At 39.3% G+C, this 13,436-nt stretch overlaps 1 protein-coding gene across 1 annotated transcript in view; it reads left to right on the top strand.

Moving 5' to 3' along the window:
- The window catches only part of ADAMTSL3 (ADAMTS like 3), a 367,745-nt gene that overhangs the window by 215,458 nt on the left and 138,851 nt on the right, over nucleotides 1-13,436 (top strand). The window contains 5 exon segments of the mRNA XM_081230123.1: nucleotides 2,715-2,853; nucleotides 4,204-4,254; nucleotides 4,945-5,149; nucleotides 10,280-10,427; nucleotides 11,959-12,043. Of these exon segments, the coding sequence (XP_081086249.1) occupies nucleotides 2,715-2,853; nucleotides 4,204-4,254; nucleotides 4,945-5,149; nucleotides 10,280-10,427; nucleotides 11,959-12,043 (628 nt within the window).

Here is a 13,436-nt window from a genome sequence, read left to right as displayed (position 1 = left end):
CCATCAGCAAAACAAATATCTCTTTCTTTTTAATTTATTCCCTAGCTCTCACACACAGAGAGACGTTCTCATTTGGACACCTAAGTTAAAAGAGAAGCTTTCCATTCTGGGAGGGACATGTATAATGGGACTAAGCTTATTAGTTCAGTTGATTCAATTCTTGGGAGGAGAATAGATGTTTCTCATAGCTGGTGCCCAAGGAAAGACACGATCAGTCCTGCTGGAACCTACATTGGAAGCACCTGGCTGTGTGACTGTCCACCAAAGATAGCATTGGCTGTAAGGACAGAAGGGACATTTTAGGCTCCTTTTAGGGGTCTCCCAATATCCTTCCACTTTCTGTACACCGGCAGAATTTCAATACATTTGTTCATAATGTAGGAAGGCAGTCTGCCTTATTTCTTTCTCTTTTAGCTATCTCTGTACTGCTACAAAATTAAAGAGGAAAATTAATTGTCTCTCTCCAAATTATAAACACCTGTATGCTCCTTGTCTCCTCCTAGAAATATGTTTCCATTTAGACCAAAGATTTTTTTCTTTAACTCAAGGAGCTGTAATCTCATTCTGTTATTGTCTTGGGGAAAAATAAAAACATACACATAAAACCCACAAGGAAAGCATTACCAAAATTTAATTATGTTAGTAATCAAATCTACATGATTTGTGTTAAATGGCATTTCAGGGTTTTTGGTGTAATCAGGAAAATTAGCTCGCTGGTCTCCAAGGTATTTGGATGGACTTTCCTGGTCTTGTCTGCAATCATCTATGTGGGATACTTGAGATTAGTTTGGAGAAAGTACCAAGATTGCCACTGTCATCTGATATTGCAGACTTTCTGGCAGATATTGGCACCCAAGTAATATTTTATTGACTCCATTTGGATTTTCGTTCCTGTGGTTTTGACCTTGCTTTTTATAACGCATACCAGTCTGTCCTTCTACACTCAGCTTTCATTTAAACCTTGACTTGTAGAAAGCTGTCTATTGGTTTATAAAACCAGATTCCTCTCAGCAGTCGGACCTTTAAATGTATTTTTAGAACTTTAGACCAGTTGGCTGAGGCTGAGAACTTAACTTTGGGGTTTGTTTGTTTTTCTTGTGTGGTTTTTTTTTTTTTTTTGGTGAAGAGCTCATTCTGGTTTTGAAAAATTACTTTTTTAAAAACTTAACATGACACTTATGTAGTGACAGGAAACTTGGAATCAAATCTTTCAGGAGGTTAGAAGCATCATTTTGTGAGTTGTTTTTTAAGTTTATAGCTTGTGGAATGTTCACTTTCCTCAGAGACTATACAAATTGAATTTAATAGAATCAGGAATAAGTCTCCATTCCTTCTTCTTTGAAGGCTTATGAGACAGAGGGAGATGTAGGCGGGGAGGGTTTTGTTCCTCTCTGTATAGACAATGCTTATTTTCCCAGTTAGAAAGTTTATTGGCATCAGAGGTACCCCTAGGTACCCCAGGACAGGAAATAAGTAAAATATACCAGCAATGGAATATTTTACAGAAGAAAGAAGCAACAGTACAAGGGTAGTTCTCAGAAATGTAATGTTGAGTGAGAAAAGTAGAAAACAGAACAGGTCTTAAAACACAGTATCATTAATTTAGTCAAAACAGATACACACAAAACAAAATTCCATAAGACAGATGTATATTTAAGGACATATAAACAATAAATAGGTGTCTCTGGGGGATTGTAATGGGAGTGGTGGTGGGAGAAGAGAAAGTATACGGAAACAAGAGAACCTTGCACAGTGCCAGGATGAGGAGACGTGACAATGGATAACTATCTTCTGTACCTGAGCTTCAAACAGTTTCAAAGGCGTCTATTGTAACTTTTAGTTATAAGTGCTAGGAGTACTTATAACTAATCAGTTCAAGTAGTCATTCTCAATCTTGGCCACACATATTAGTCAACTTAGAAGAACCTGAGAGTCTTTTTTATTTTATTTATTTATTTATTTATTTTTTTTCACGTCAGACGGGTAATGTGCCACAGGCGTAACAAGGTTAGAAGGAGGCACATGTCACACAAGCGCGTGAACACCCAATCATCACACTTATGAACTACAAAAGGATCTTGAGAGTCTTTTTTAAAAAGTCTTTTTTTTTTTTTTTTTTTTTTTGCTGCTGCTGCACCATATCACCTAGCATTTGTCTAGAGATTTACATTTTTAACAAAGCTTTGACACACATGACCTTATTCGTTCCCCACAACAACTCTAAACCTAAAGTAGTTCGGGAAACTGAAAATAGCACTCAATCCAATTGTTAGCTCTCCATAGGTGCTTTGGCTAAAGAGCCTTACCCCCTTGGGGTTAAGCAGTGGGCGTCTGCTGCTTCTACTACCCCACAGCCTGGGAATAAAGGAACAACGTTATTTCTTTGGTCTCAACGCAATCATGGCAACGCAATCATGGCAACAGAAAGCACCCACTCCTTCCACTTTGACCAGTGGAAATGCTGATTTCTTGGCTGCAGTGCTTCTGATTTAATTGTTCTTGGCTGCAGTGCTTCTGATTTAATTGGACCAGGAAGGGACCTGGGCATTGGTGTCTATTAAAGCCTCCCAAGTGGTTCTGTTATACACCCAGGGTTGAGAACCACTGAGTTACGTTTCTTAAAGAGGAATAAAAAAGTGTGTGGCAAGTGATAACTTTGCCAAGTAAACCCCAAATGGATGCGATCTTCAGACTTTCTTGTTCTGCTGCTTTAGGGTATCAGCTCAATTCTGCTGAATGTGTGGATATCCGGTTGAAGAGGGTGGTTCCTGACCATTATTGCCATTACTACCCTGAGAATGTGAAACCAAAACCAAAACTGAAGGAATGCAGCATGGATCCTTGCCCATCAAGGTTTGCATAACTGCCCATACCCTTTTTCCTTTAAAAAGAAACAAATCAGCTGCAGCTGTGACTGATCCACCCTTGCCAGGCAACACATTGCCATTGCGTGACCTTGAACGTACACTGGTGGCAGGTACCTGTATTCACATTTATAACCGTGGTCAGTAGGAATTAGGCTCATCAGCTTACTCAGTCTAGTTCTCTCTAGCGGGCTATGTGTCCATGTGCTGTGATCTTTGACTGTTTATAATGAACCTCTTTGAGCATCTCCTACACATACAGCATGAACATTCTCTTCATCCAAGTACAGTGTCTAGTCCATTTGCCAGCCGTAAATATTAGTAACTCACCATTTTAGCTTTTTTTTTTTTTTTTTTTTTTTGTGGTACACAGGCCTCTCGCTGTTGTGGCCTCCCCCGTTGCGGAGCACAGGCTCCGGACGCGCAGGCCCAGCGGCCATGGCTCACGGGTCCAGCCGTTCCGCGGCATGCGGGATCTTCCCAGACTGGGGCATGAACCCGTGTCCCCTGCACTGGCAGGCGGACTCCCAACCACTGCGCCACCAGGGAAGCCCACCATCTTAGCTTTTTAAACTGGGTCACCAATCACCACGTTTTGACTTTTGAAGTGTACACATTAAATTCAGTATAAATAATGCATGGTGCAAGGCAGTGAAGAGTTTTAATGCCAGAGCAGTAAAGCTATGCATAAACTATCCTGCTGCATAATTTAGTACCTGATGATTGGATTGCCTGGGGAAGTTTCCTGGCTTTACTACAGTATCTTAACATAACAGCATACTGTCAAGTCCCAGAATCCCCCACTTATCTGCCAGCTGGCTAAGGCAAAAGTGTGCAAGTGGGAAAGGAAGCATTCTCAGTGGATTTCATTTCCTATCACGAAGCTGTGCATGTCCTGTAATCCCAGGTGTATGTAATTATTGATAGAGGCCTTTTCAAAAGGCAAATTCTGTGAAACAAAATGGTTTTCTAAAGATCCTGCTAATATGACAGTGTGTTAATATCATTAATATATTTTATCAGACTAACCTGCTAAGATGATAAAAGGGTAATAAATAGATTTATCTAAACTAAGAGAAACTCTTGCCTTTGATGACTACATATTACTAGTTCCATTTTCTACATTTTCATATAGAATTGGGATGTTGTGTCTCAGAGATTTTCCTAAAAATTAAGGAGATCGTGGCTGAATTTTGGGGGAAATGGTTCATAACACTCGGCATATTTAGTTTTTAATTTGAAAGAGCTCTGTCTTTTGGGATGTCACACCTGTACTAGTCAAATTAATAAATATGTTAATTGATTAGAAATTATATTCTCACAATGATTTCATTTGTAGCGATGGATTTAAAGAGATCATGCCCTATGACCACTTCCAACCTCTCCCTCGGTGAGTTACAGGTTTCCTTTTTCTTTCTGTAATATGCTCTAAGTAATTTGCAAGGAACTGTAGTATCTGTAGCAATAGACTAAAATGTAAGAAGGGCAGTTATTAGACCTTTCACAGAGAGATAAGGGAACACAGACTTCAAGTCCATAAGAAAGATCTTTCTATGAATTATATGGAATAGGCTGGCTCAGAGGGTGATGTTTTCTGTCACTGGAGATGTCAAACGTATCTTGATAACTGGGTATTATAGAGGGACCTCAAGCATTGCAATTGATCAGAAATTTGCATTCCCTTTTATACCTAGATGACTAGGATGGTTCTTTCTGACTTTGAGATTCTATGATTCCCTAGTAATGTTGTCCATTGGTGTTTTATAGTTTAGGGACTGTTTGAAGATGCTTTCACACCCTATAGTTTAATTTATTTGATTCTCACAATGGCCCTGTTGTGGTAATACACGAGGGCAGGTGTCTTACTCCCATTTGACAATAACCTTCGGGTCAAAGGAGTTAAGTACCTCGTGACTGCAGATTGTGTGTAGCAGTTAAGATTAAAGTCTTAAGGTTCCAATTCTGTGCTCTGTCAACCGAACCACAACTGTTATCCCAAGGCTGTACTTTTTGCAATCAACTTTGCAAACTTGAAACAGGCAACAAATAAATAATGTGTTTTTGTTTGTTTGCTTTTGAGCTGGGAACATAATCCTTGGACTGCGTGTTCGGTGTCCTGTGGAGGTGGGATTCAAAGACGGAGCTTCGTGTGTGTGGAGGAGTCCATGCATGGAGAGATACTGCAAGTGGAAGAATGGAAGTGCATGTATGCGCCTAAACCCAAGGTTATGCAAACCTGCAATCTGTTCGACTGTCCCAAGTGGATTGCCATGGAGTGGTCTCAGGTAAGATTTGAGTACACGCCACTGTTTTTAGAAATTAATTAATTTTTGGCTGCATTGGGTCTTGGGTGCTGTGTGCGGGCTTCCTCTAGTTGCAGCGACCGGGGGGCTACCCTTTGTTGCAGTGCGTGGGCTTCTCATTGCGGTGGCTTCTCTTGTTGTGGAACACGGGCTCTAGGCATGGGGTTCCAGAGTGCAGGCTCAGTAGTTGTGGCGCACGGGCTTAGTTGCTCCGTGGCATGTGGGATCTTCCTGGACCAGGGCTCGAGCCTGTGTCCCCTGCGTTGGCAGGTGGATTCTTAACCACTGTGCCACTGGGGAAGTCCCGAGTACACACCACTTTTTAATTCAATCTCAGATTTTAATGATTATTTGCTATGCTCCCAACACTGTACTGGGCAACTTGGGGGAGGCAGAAGTTGTATATGAACGGGTTTCCTAGTCCCAAAGAGCATAGGAAGAGCCAGTTGGAGGACAGTGTAAGAGAGAACATTGCAGGCATCAACGCAGGTAAGAACAATTAATTAAGAACCGTAGTACATCTGAACGGAACAGGCATTGGAGCAGAGTTGACTGGGAAGTCTTTGTTGCCTTTGTAGTGCTTGACCCATCTTTAAGATTTAACCAAACGAGAGCCCAGTGAAGACATCACTGTGAGGTAGGGCCAAGCCGAGACGGCTGAGCAAAGGCAGAAATGACACAGAATGACTAGATGTTGAAAAAGGCCCTAATTCACCTCGATTAAAGAGAGAACCCACGTTACTAAGAATTGGAAGATTGGGGCTTCCCTGGTCGCACAGTGATTAAGAATCCGCCTGCCAATGTAGGGGACACAGGTTCGAGCCCTGGTCGGGGAAGATCCCACATGCCGCGGAGCAACTAAGCCCGTGTGCCACAACTACTGAGCCTGCGCTCTAGAGCCTGGAAGTCACAGCAAGAGAAGCCACTGCAATGAGAAGCCCGCGCACCGCAGCGAAGAGCAGCCCCTGCTTGCCGCAACTAGAGACAGCCTGTGCACAGCAACCAAGACCCAATGCAGCCAAAAATAAATTAAAAAAAAAAAAGAATTGGAAAATTCAGATGGAGATGATAAAACTGACATTAGAGGTATGTTCTTAGTCTGGTGGTTACTAAGAAGCTTCGCTATTTTTGTTGAAGAAAATAAATGTAATATATTTTAAGTAATTGAGGCAATAGACTGATGCTGGGAAAGACCAGAGGCAGGCAGCCTATTTGGAAGCCATTGAGGTGTCAGGTGGTGGGAAAAGAGAAAAGGGCAACATCACAGAGGTATAACAAGGCCTTGTGTTAGATTAGCTTAGTTTCCTCTCTAGGGAGATGAGCAAGTAAACCTCTAGAGCAAATAAAGTGCAGTTGGATTAGTCAAAAAATTGCAGGTATTGGTATTTAATATTTTAAGCTTAAACTTTTAATTTACTAGAGGGTGAGACATAATTGACTGATGTTCCTTTAGCTCTTTTGAGTGATCCCTACATATTTAGTTCAACACACACATGCATTCACCTATTTATTTATTCAGTGTGCCAGCTGCCATCCTAGGGAGTAAATAAAACCTGCTTCTACCCACCCCCCCGCCAAAAGCTCATAATCCAGCTGCAGAAACCATACACACAAATGAACAGTTATGATACAGTGTGACACTGCAGTGAGCTGTATGATGTCCTGTATGGCCGGCACACAGAGGTGGGGTGATTCACTCTACCTGAAGGTGTCAGAGCAGGCTTCCGAAAGGAGGAAGCACTTGAACTGAAACTTGAAGAGTAGAGATAAGTGAGTTTTCTGGGTGAAAGACCCACTTCCAGCCCCAGTTTACAGATGCAATCTCATCACAGTCCTTTTCTGGTATCCCTGGCTCAAAATCATCACCCCCTACTGCTTCATTTGTACTTAGTAGGGCAGTAGTTATCCATCCTTTTTTGTTCACATACCAAAAGAAGTTTGGAAAATTACATACCCCTTTATATATATTTAGGTTGACATCTAAAATTTTTATCACAAGTTTAAATTTAAAAAATCAAAGAATGTCATTTCTAACACGTCTTGAAGGCTGACATTTTAAAATAAAAGTGTTATAGCATTAAAAAAAATACGTCCAGTAGAATGTAAATGCCATGATGGTTTCTATCCTTGCCATCTTCCATTTTTAAAAAGTATATGAACAAGCTCTTGAATAATTTGAATGTTTTGCATTATTTTCCCCTTGAACTCACATTTTCAAACCACTCCCCCCACAGAATTTATCCTAATATAATGTACTTTTATGCTTTAAAGTCTTTTATTGGTTACCCTATTCTACTTTTCTCTAAGAAAATACGTGTAGCAGTTGAAATTAATTTATTTTAATTTCCTATAGCCGTAAGGCTTTAAGTATTAGAAATGTTCCCCTGGATTAAGTTATTATTAAATTTAATTTTAGTACACAACCAAACAACAATTAAATGTATTTTGATTTCTCGTGAATGATTATTATACATAAAAAGTAAATTTTCCTTTGAAATTAGTCTTCCAAGAAGATGAGTGGGGCTTTAAAAAATAGTCCATTGCCAGAATGAAACATGGGTTCAGCAGTAATTTTATTCTTAATTTTAACTGTTGATTTCTTGTTTTAGTTTGTTTTGCATGTACACACTGGGAAGCCTTGTTCACATAAATCAATAGACTGAGATGGAAGGATTTTATTATGGCAAGGTCGTTCGGTTCTTTGAACTCGAGTTATATGCCAAAAATCATATTGTGATCTCTCCTCAAAAATCCACATTACTTCTACAACCTGCAGAGCTTGTTTTTCACTCTTACAGGTCTTACCCATATGTTCTGTGTTGTCTTTAGAGCTTTTATACCACCCCACCCCATCTATATCATAACTTTATTGTCACTTACAATACCCAAATGAAGGATTGTTAACCAACGCATCTCATTCATCCTTCTTGGCTCTTCATACTTTCCACTTTAAAAAAAATCAAACACATTCTCAGTGATGAGAATTTGCTATCATTAAGGATGTATTCAGCTTGAAAGAGGAGTTCTGGGAATGTCGTAAACACTGACCACATCCTTGGGGTAAGTGTCCAGCTTCCTGAGAAGCTACTAAGGAAATAATATTCCTTTGGATCGACCAGTTCTAGGGTAGTTATACCTTATAATCATATTGTTTTCTTTCTCTTTGGGGCACAATTTTTTTTCTTTCTTGGCCAATATAAAATAGCCTCTTAAGATCACATATATTTCAAATAGGTGAATGTGGGGGTAGGTGAATCTGTTTCCCAGACGTCAGATATAATCTCAAACCTCACTAAATTCATTCAGTATTTGTTCAGTGGTCATAAGAGTGGCATGAGGGAATAAGAGAGGTTTCCTGCTGTTCTGCTCTTCTTGGAGATGGGTCTATGCTGAAAAAGGCCTCCGTATCCTCTGCAACTCATCTGTGACAATTGAAGAAGCATCCATGGACTCAGGAAAGAATCTTTAAGCTTTATGAAGCAGTGGTGAAGTCATTATTTTGACAACAGGAGGCTCTGGGAAGGATTTCCACTCTGCCTCTTAGGAACTGCATGACCTTGAACAAGGTCCTTAGGCGGTGGGCTGTTCATTTGCTCACCTGTTAAATGGGAGTGAAGCTGCTAACTTGTCAGTGTGTCAGGACAGTTAGTGAGATCACATCTGCAGAACAGTGTGTGTTCTCTAGCACATGCCCAAGGCTTCTTGACCTCTCCCAGGGGTGGATCCAGGATTGGTGGGGCCTGAAGTTTATACCATATGGAAGTGACTTTTTAAAAAATCTATTTTATTCAAGTATAGTTGATTTACAATGTTGTGTTAATCTCTGCTGTATAGCAAAGTGTTTCAGTTATACATACATATATATATATAATACATTCTTTTTCATATTCTTACCCCTTATGGTTTGTCACAGGATATTAAATATAGTTCCATGTGCTACACAGCAGGACCTTGTTGTTTATCCATCCTATATATAATAGTTTACATCTGCTAATCCCAAACTCCCAATCTATCCCTCCCCTACCAAGGAGGTGACTTTTTAAGAAGAAAGAATACAAAACACAAATATTGGGTATCTAAGTAAATGTGTATGTACAATAATGAAAGAAATTGTAAGAAATTACAAATTTTTTTAAGCTGACAACCCTAATGTGAACTCTGGACTTCAGTTAATAACAATGTATCAGTATTGGTTTATCAGTTGTAGCAAAGGTACCACACGAATGCAAGATATTAACAATAGGGAAAACTGTATGTAGCAGAAAGGGGGCATATGGGAACTCTCTGTACTATCTGCTCAATTTTTCTATAAACCTTAAATAGTCCTAAAAAATAAAGTCTTGATTTTAAAAACAGACCACACACACATATACATACATACATGCTCACCAACATAATGTACATAAATTGAAAACATATCCTGAATGTTCATGACATGAAAATATTCCATTCATAGACAAGAGTACCTTCCAAATCATAAACAAATAATTCAAGAAAAAAAAATACAACACAAAGTTCATAAAAACTCAGAGAAAATAGCATAATGTTTTTATTAATTTTAAGTGCCTGATACATCTATAATATTTTTTTCCTACACTTTTTGGCTGAATACTCTTCGATGGCCCTTTCATATGACAACAATTTTGGAAGATCAATTTCTATACACAGAATAGAAAGATAATCCTCTAGCATGGTTGAGCAAAATTTGATATTTTTTTAAATTAGTAGTTTAGAAAAGTTTCTTTTGTCTTCACAAATTGTTTTGGATGATGTCATGTGAATTTTTAATCAAATTTGAGAAAACCTATATTAAGTTTCTTTCATATTTGCGTAGAAAGATTTCAGGGCATTTCAATTTTTCTTGCACTGTGACCTCACCTGAAATACTTTTTGAATGGAGAATGGGAAGGAAGCCTTGCAAGGGAGGGGCCCTGAAGCATAAGAATCATGGGAAATCAGCCTCCACCCCCTTCCTTACATAATGTTTATCTAACGGTCTTTTGTGTTTAACATTCATGTAGATTAGTGACTCTCCTGTGCATGAGACCTTAGTACCTTTGTGGATCTCTTCATGAACGAGAATTTCATTGGCTTCTCTTTTCATCTTTCAAGTGCACAGTGACTTGTGGCCGGGGGTTACGTTACCGGGTTGTTCTGTGTATCAACCATCATGGACAGCACGTTGGTGGCTGTAATCCACAACTGAAGTTACACATCAAAGAAGAATGTATCATTCCCATCCCATGTTACAAACCCAAAGGTAAGTTTGTGGTGCATTTTAAAGTTAAATCAAACGGTGTTTTCCAGCTCTCTTACTAATATTGCAGCATTTAAATTTCAATGTACTAACTTTCTTATAAAAATTGTTTTACTGACAGATTATAGTAGACCCATCCACCTAGATAAAAAAGTTAGACCTATGTGACTAATTGGTCTGGAGAAGAAACTGAGCTCTTATTGATTCAGTACATATAGAGTGGCTCCTGTCTAGGCTTATATTAACATTTCTTGGTGGGCATAAAATAATTTGATGCAGTCCCTGCTTTGAAGAAAAAGGAGAAGGAGGATGAAGAGAAAAAGGAAAAGGAAAATTCCCACATGCCTTCCACCAGAGTGTACATTTCTTGAGGAAGGAACAATGCCAGCTTCATCATATGTCCTATTGCCTACCATGAATGAATGAAGATTTTCAGTTCCCAATCTAGATTTATAGATGCACTTAGAAATTATTTTGTAGTTCCCACTTGTTCCACATGAATTAGTAGAAATGGGTAGCATCCATGGGTAAGGAAGTCTTGGCATCATCTTTTGGATGTATGTTCCTCTCTAGACATGATTATTTCCATATACATACTTTAGTGAGGTATTACTAGTCCTCGTGACAAGTATTTCCTTTTGGAAATGGAAAAAGAATTACTCCCAAGTATCAGTGCCAAGGAGTCTTCCTTAGTACTTTGGGGAGGATGATAAAATTCTTCTTCATTATTTCTGGGTGCATTATTTACACAAATAGCCTCATAGGCAACTAACTATTCAAAAAATATTTATTTGATGATGTCTGTCTTCCAGAAAAATCACTGGTTTCCATGCAAGGTACAAACACTGATTATATAACTTCCCAGTGAAGTCTTTTCTCCATATTTCTGCAGTCAGTGGTACTTTTATAGCCACTTTCTTAGTGTCTGTGATTTTCCTGAAGCAGTCCAAAATTATTTCCTTTCTCATTTCATAATTAGATTGTTTCTTTCTTCACATCTTAGGAAGCTTCAAAGGACAGAGAGGGGCACCAGGTTGCTCCTGCAGGCCAGTGGTAATTAGTAATCATTTCCCTCAACAATTATAGCAATTAAAGTTTGAATAAACCATAGCACTGACTCTCCTCCTCCCAACTTTCTAAGCCTTCTATGTTATTTGCTTTTCTCTATTAATTTCCTCATTCAACGGGCAAAAAAATTTGTGGAAAAAGAAAGCAAACTGATAATGGTTGAAGTAAGAGCTTTAATATGCAAACAACAGATATTGGTACTGATTTATAAAAGGCATTTTTATGCTAACTTGGAGAATATATTCAACTGTGTCATGGGGTTGTTTGGTTGTATTTTGATAATGTGTTAATTAAAAAAAATGTATGACAGAAATTTTTGGTTCCATCCAGAAGCCACTTCATGTACTGTGCATTTGAAAGGTGTGACCTCTTTATTGATGAAATCTTCAGCAAATAACAATCACATATCCAACTCTTGAATGAGTAACAATAATTAAGCTTGTTGTTCATGTTCCCTTTTTGTCAGAAAAAAGTCCAGTGGAAGCGAAACTACCTTGGCTGAAACAAGCACAAGAACTAGAAGAGACCAGAATAGCAACCGAAGAACCAACGTGAGTCCAGGACCTTTTATGGAAGTAATCAGAGCATAGCCAGCTAACATGATATATGCAATTTTTGTACTCATTGGAGTACAATGATATGTTTCAAATCCAAATGACCTGGATTTGCAGACTCTAGAGAGCTTGAGCTGGCTAGAATTCTTCTTTATTTCACAACTCAGCAGTCCTGCTTTGGCAGTATCTGTGAGAAGCCCAGAAAAGAACAGTGCTGTTTAACTCAAAGCAGACCCAGTGGTCTGTTACAGTTAAGAGATTGAGGATAATTCCTAGATCTAGATTAACACATATGATTTGACCAAAGGCCATCATTAAACAAACAGACAGTATTAAACAAATAAACCAGTCATTCCATGGTTAAGTCATGGCCAATGTCTATAAAACCAGTTAGGCCGAAATGTATCAGGGTGGCCTGAGTGATTAAAAGGAGAAATTCCAGAGCTGCTGTGGTATGGGGCAATGGAAAGAATATGGCACTACAAATCTTGGAGCCTAGTACCACCACTTTTAACTATGTGACCTTAGAGAAGTCTTTCATTTTTCTGTGTCTCTTTCTCCTTACTTATAAAATGAGCAGGCTGGGCTTGATCTCTCTAGGGTTCGTCCCAACTCAAAAATCCAATGACTTCTATCCACATGGGGTTTGGCAAGTCTGGATTATAATGGTATCCGTGGAAATAAAGTATTAAGAGCATATTAAAGAAACATTCTGGAGGTGGAGGTATAGGGACCTAAAAAGAACAAGGAATCAAAGATGTTGAATCTAACCCAGCAATCTAGAAGGACAACAGCATGAATGGTAGACTTGAGGAATTGGATGGGACGGCTGATTCCCCATCAGGCATATGAAGTCCGTGGTGCTGACAGGCTATCACAGGGAGAGTGATTCACAGGGTGTCAGAGGAAAGGGGATCTCAGAGGTGATATGGCTGGTCTCCCTCTCAGAACAGGCATTTCTTGTTCAACACCTTCAGCAAGGGCAGAGTTCACTGCATTGAGAGACAGCTCATTCTTGGGTTGAACAACCTGAGTTATTTGCAATAATTTTTTTTTCCTGTTGAGCCAAAATACAACCTCCTTCAAATTTCTGCTTTCTGAAACAGAGAAAAACACATCTATGCTGCATCCCATGTGACAAGTTTTCACAAATTTGCAGAAAGCTGGATCCCAAGAGCACTGTCTTTCCCAAGCTCATCATCATTCTTGGCCTTTTCAGCGGTTTTCACATGTTGTTTTTAGATCCCTTACCAACCCCATTGCTCTTTTCAGAACATTCTCTCATTTGTCAGTGTCCCTTTTAACTGTGGTTCAGCCCAACAGTGAGCCCCTACAGGAGCACATGGATTCCTTGTCTTTGAGAAGGCTCCGTGCCTCTAGTGATGTGGGC

This window comes from Mesoplodon bidens, assembly GCF_964165515.1.
Source record: "Mesoplodon bidens genome assembly, chromosome: 3".
In the NCBI taxonomy this organism is placed as follows: Eukaryota; Metazoa; Chordata; class Mammalia; order Artiodactyla; family Ziphiidae; genus Mesoplodon; species Mesoplodon bidens.
The sequence above is the reverse complement of the archived record's forward strand: the minus strand, read 5'-3'. Positions and strand labels throughout refer to the sequence as shown.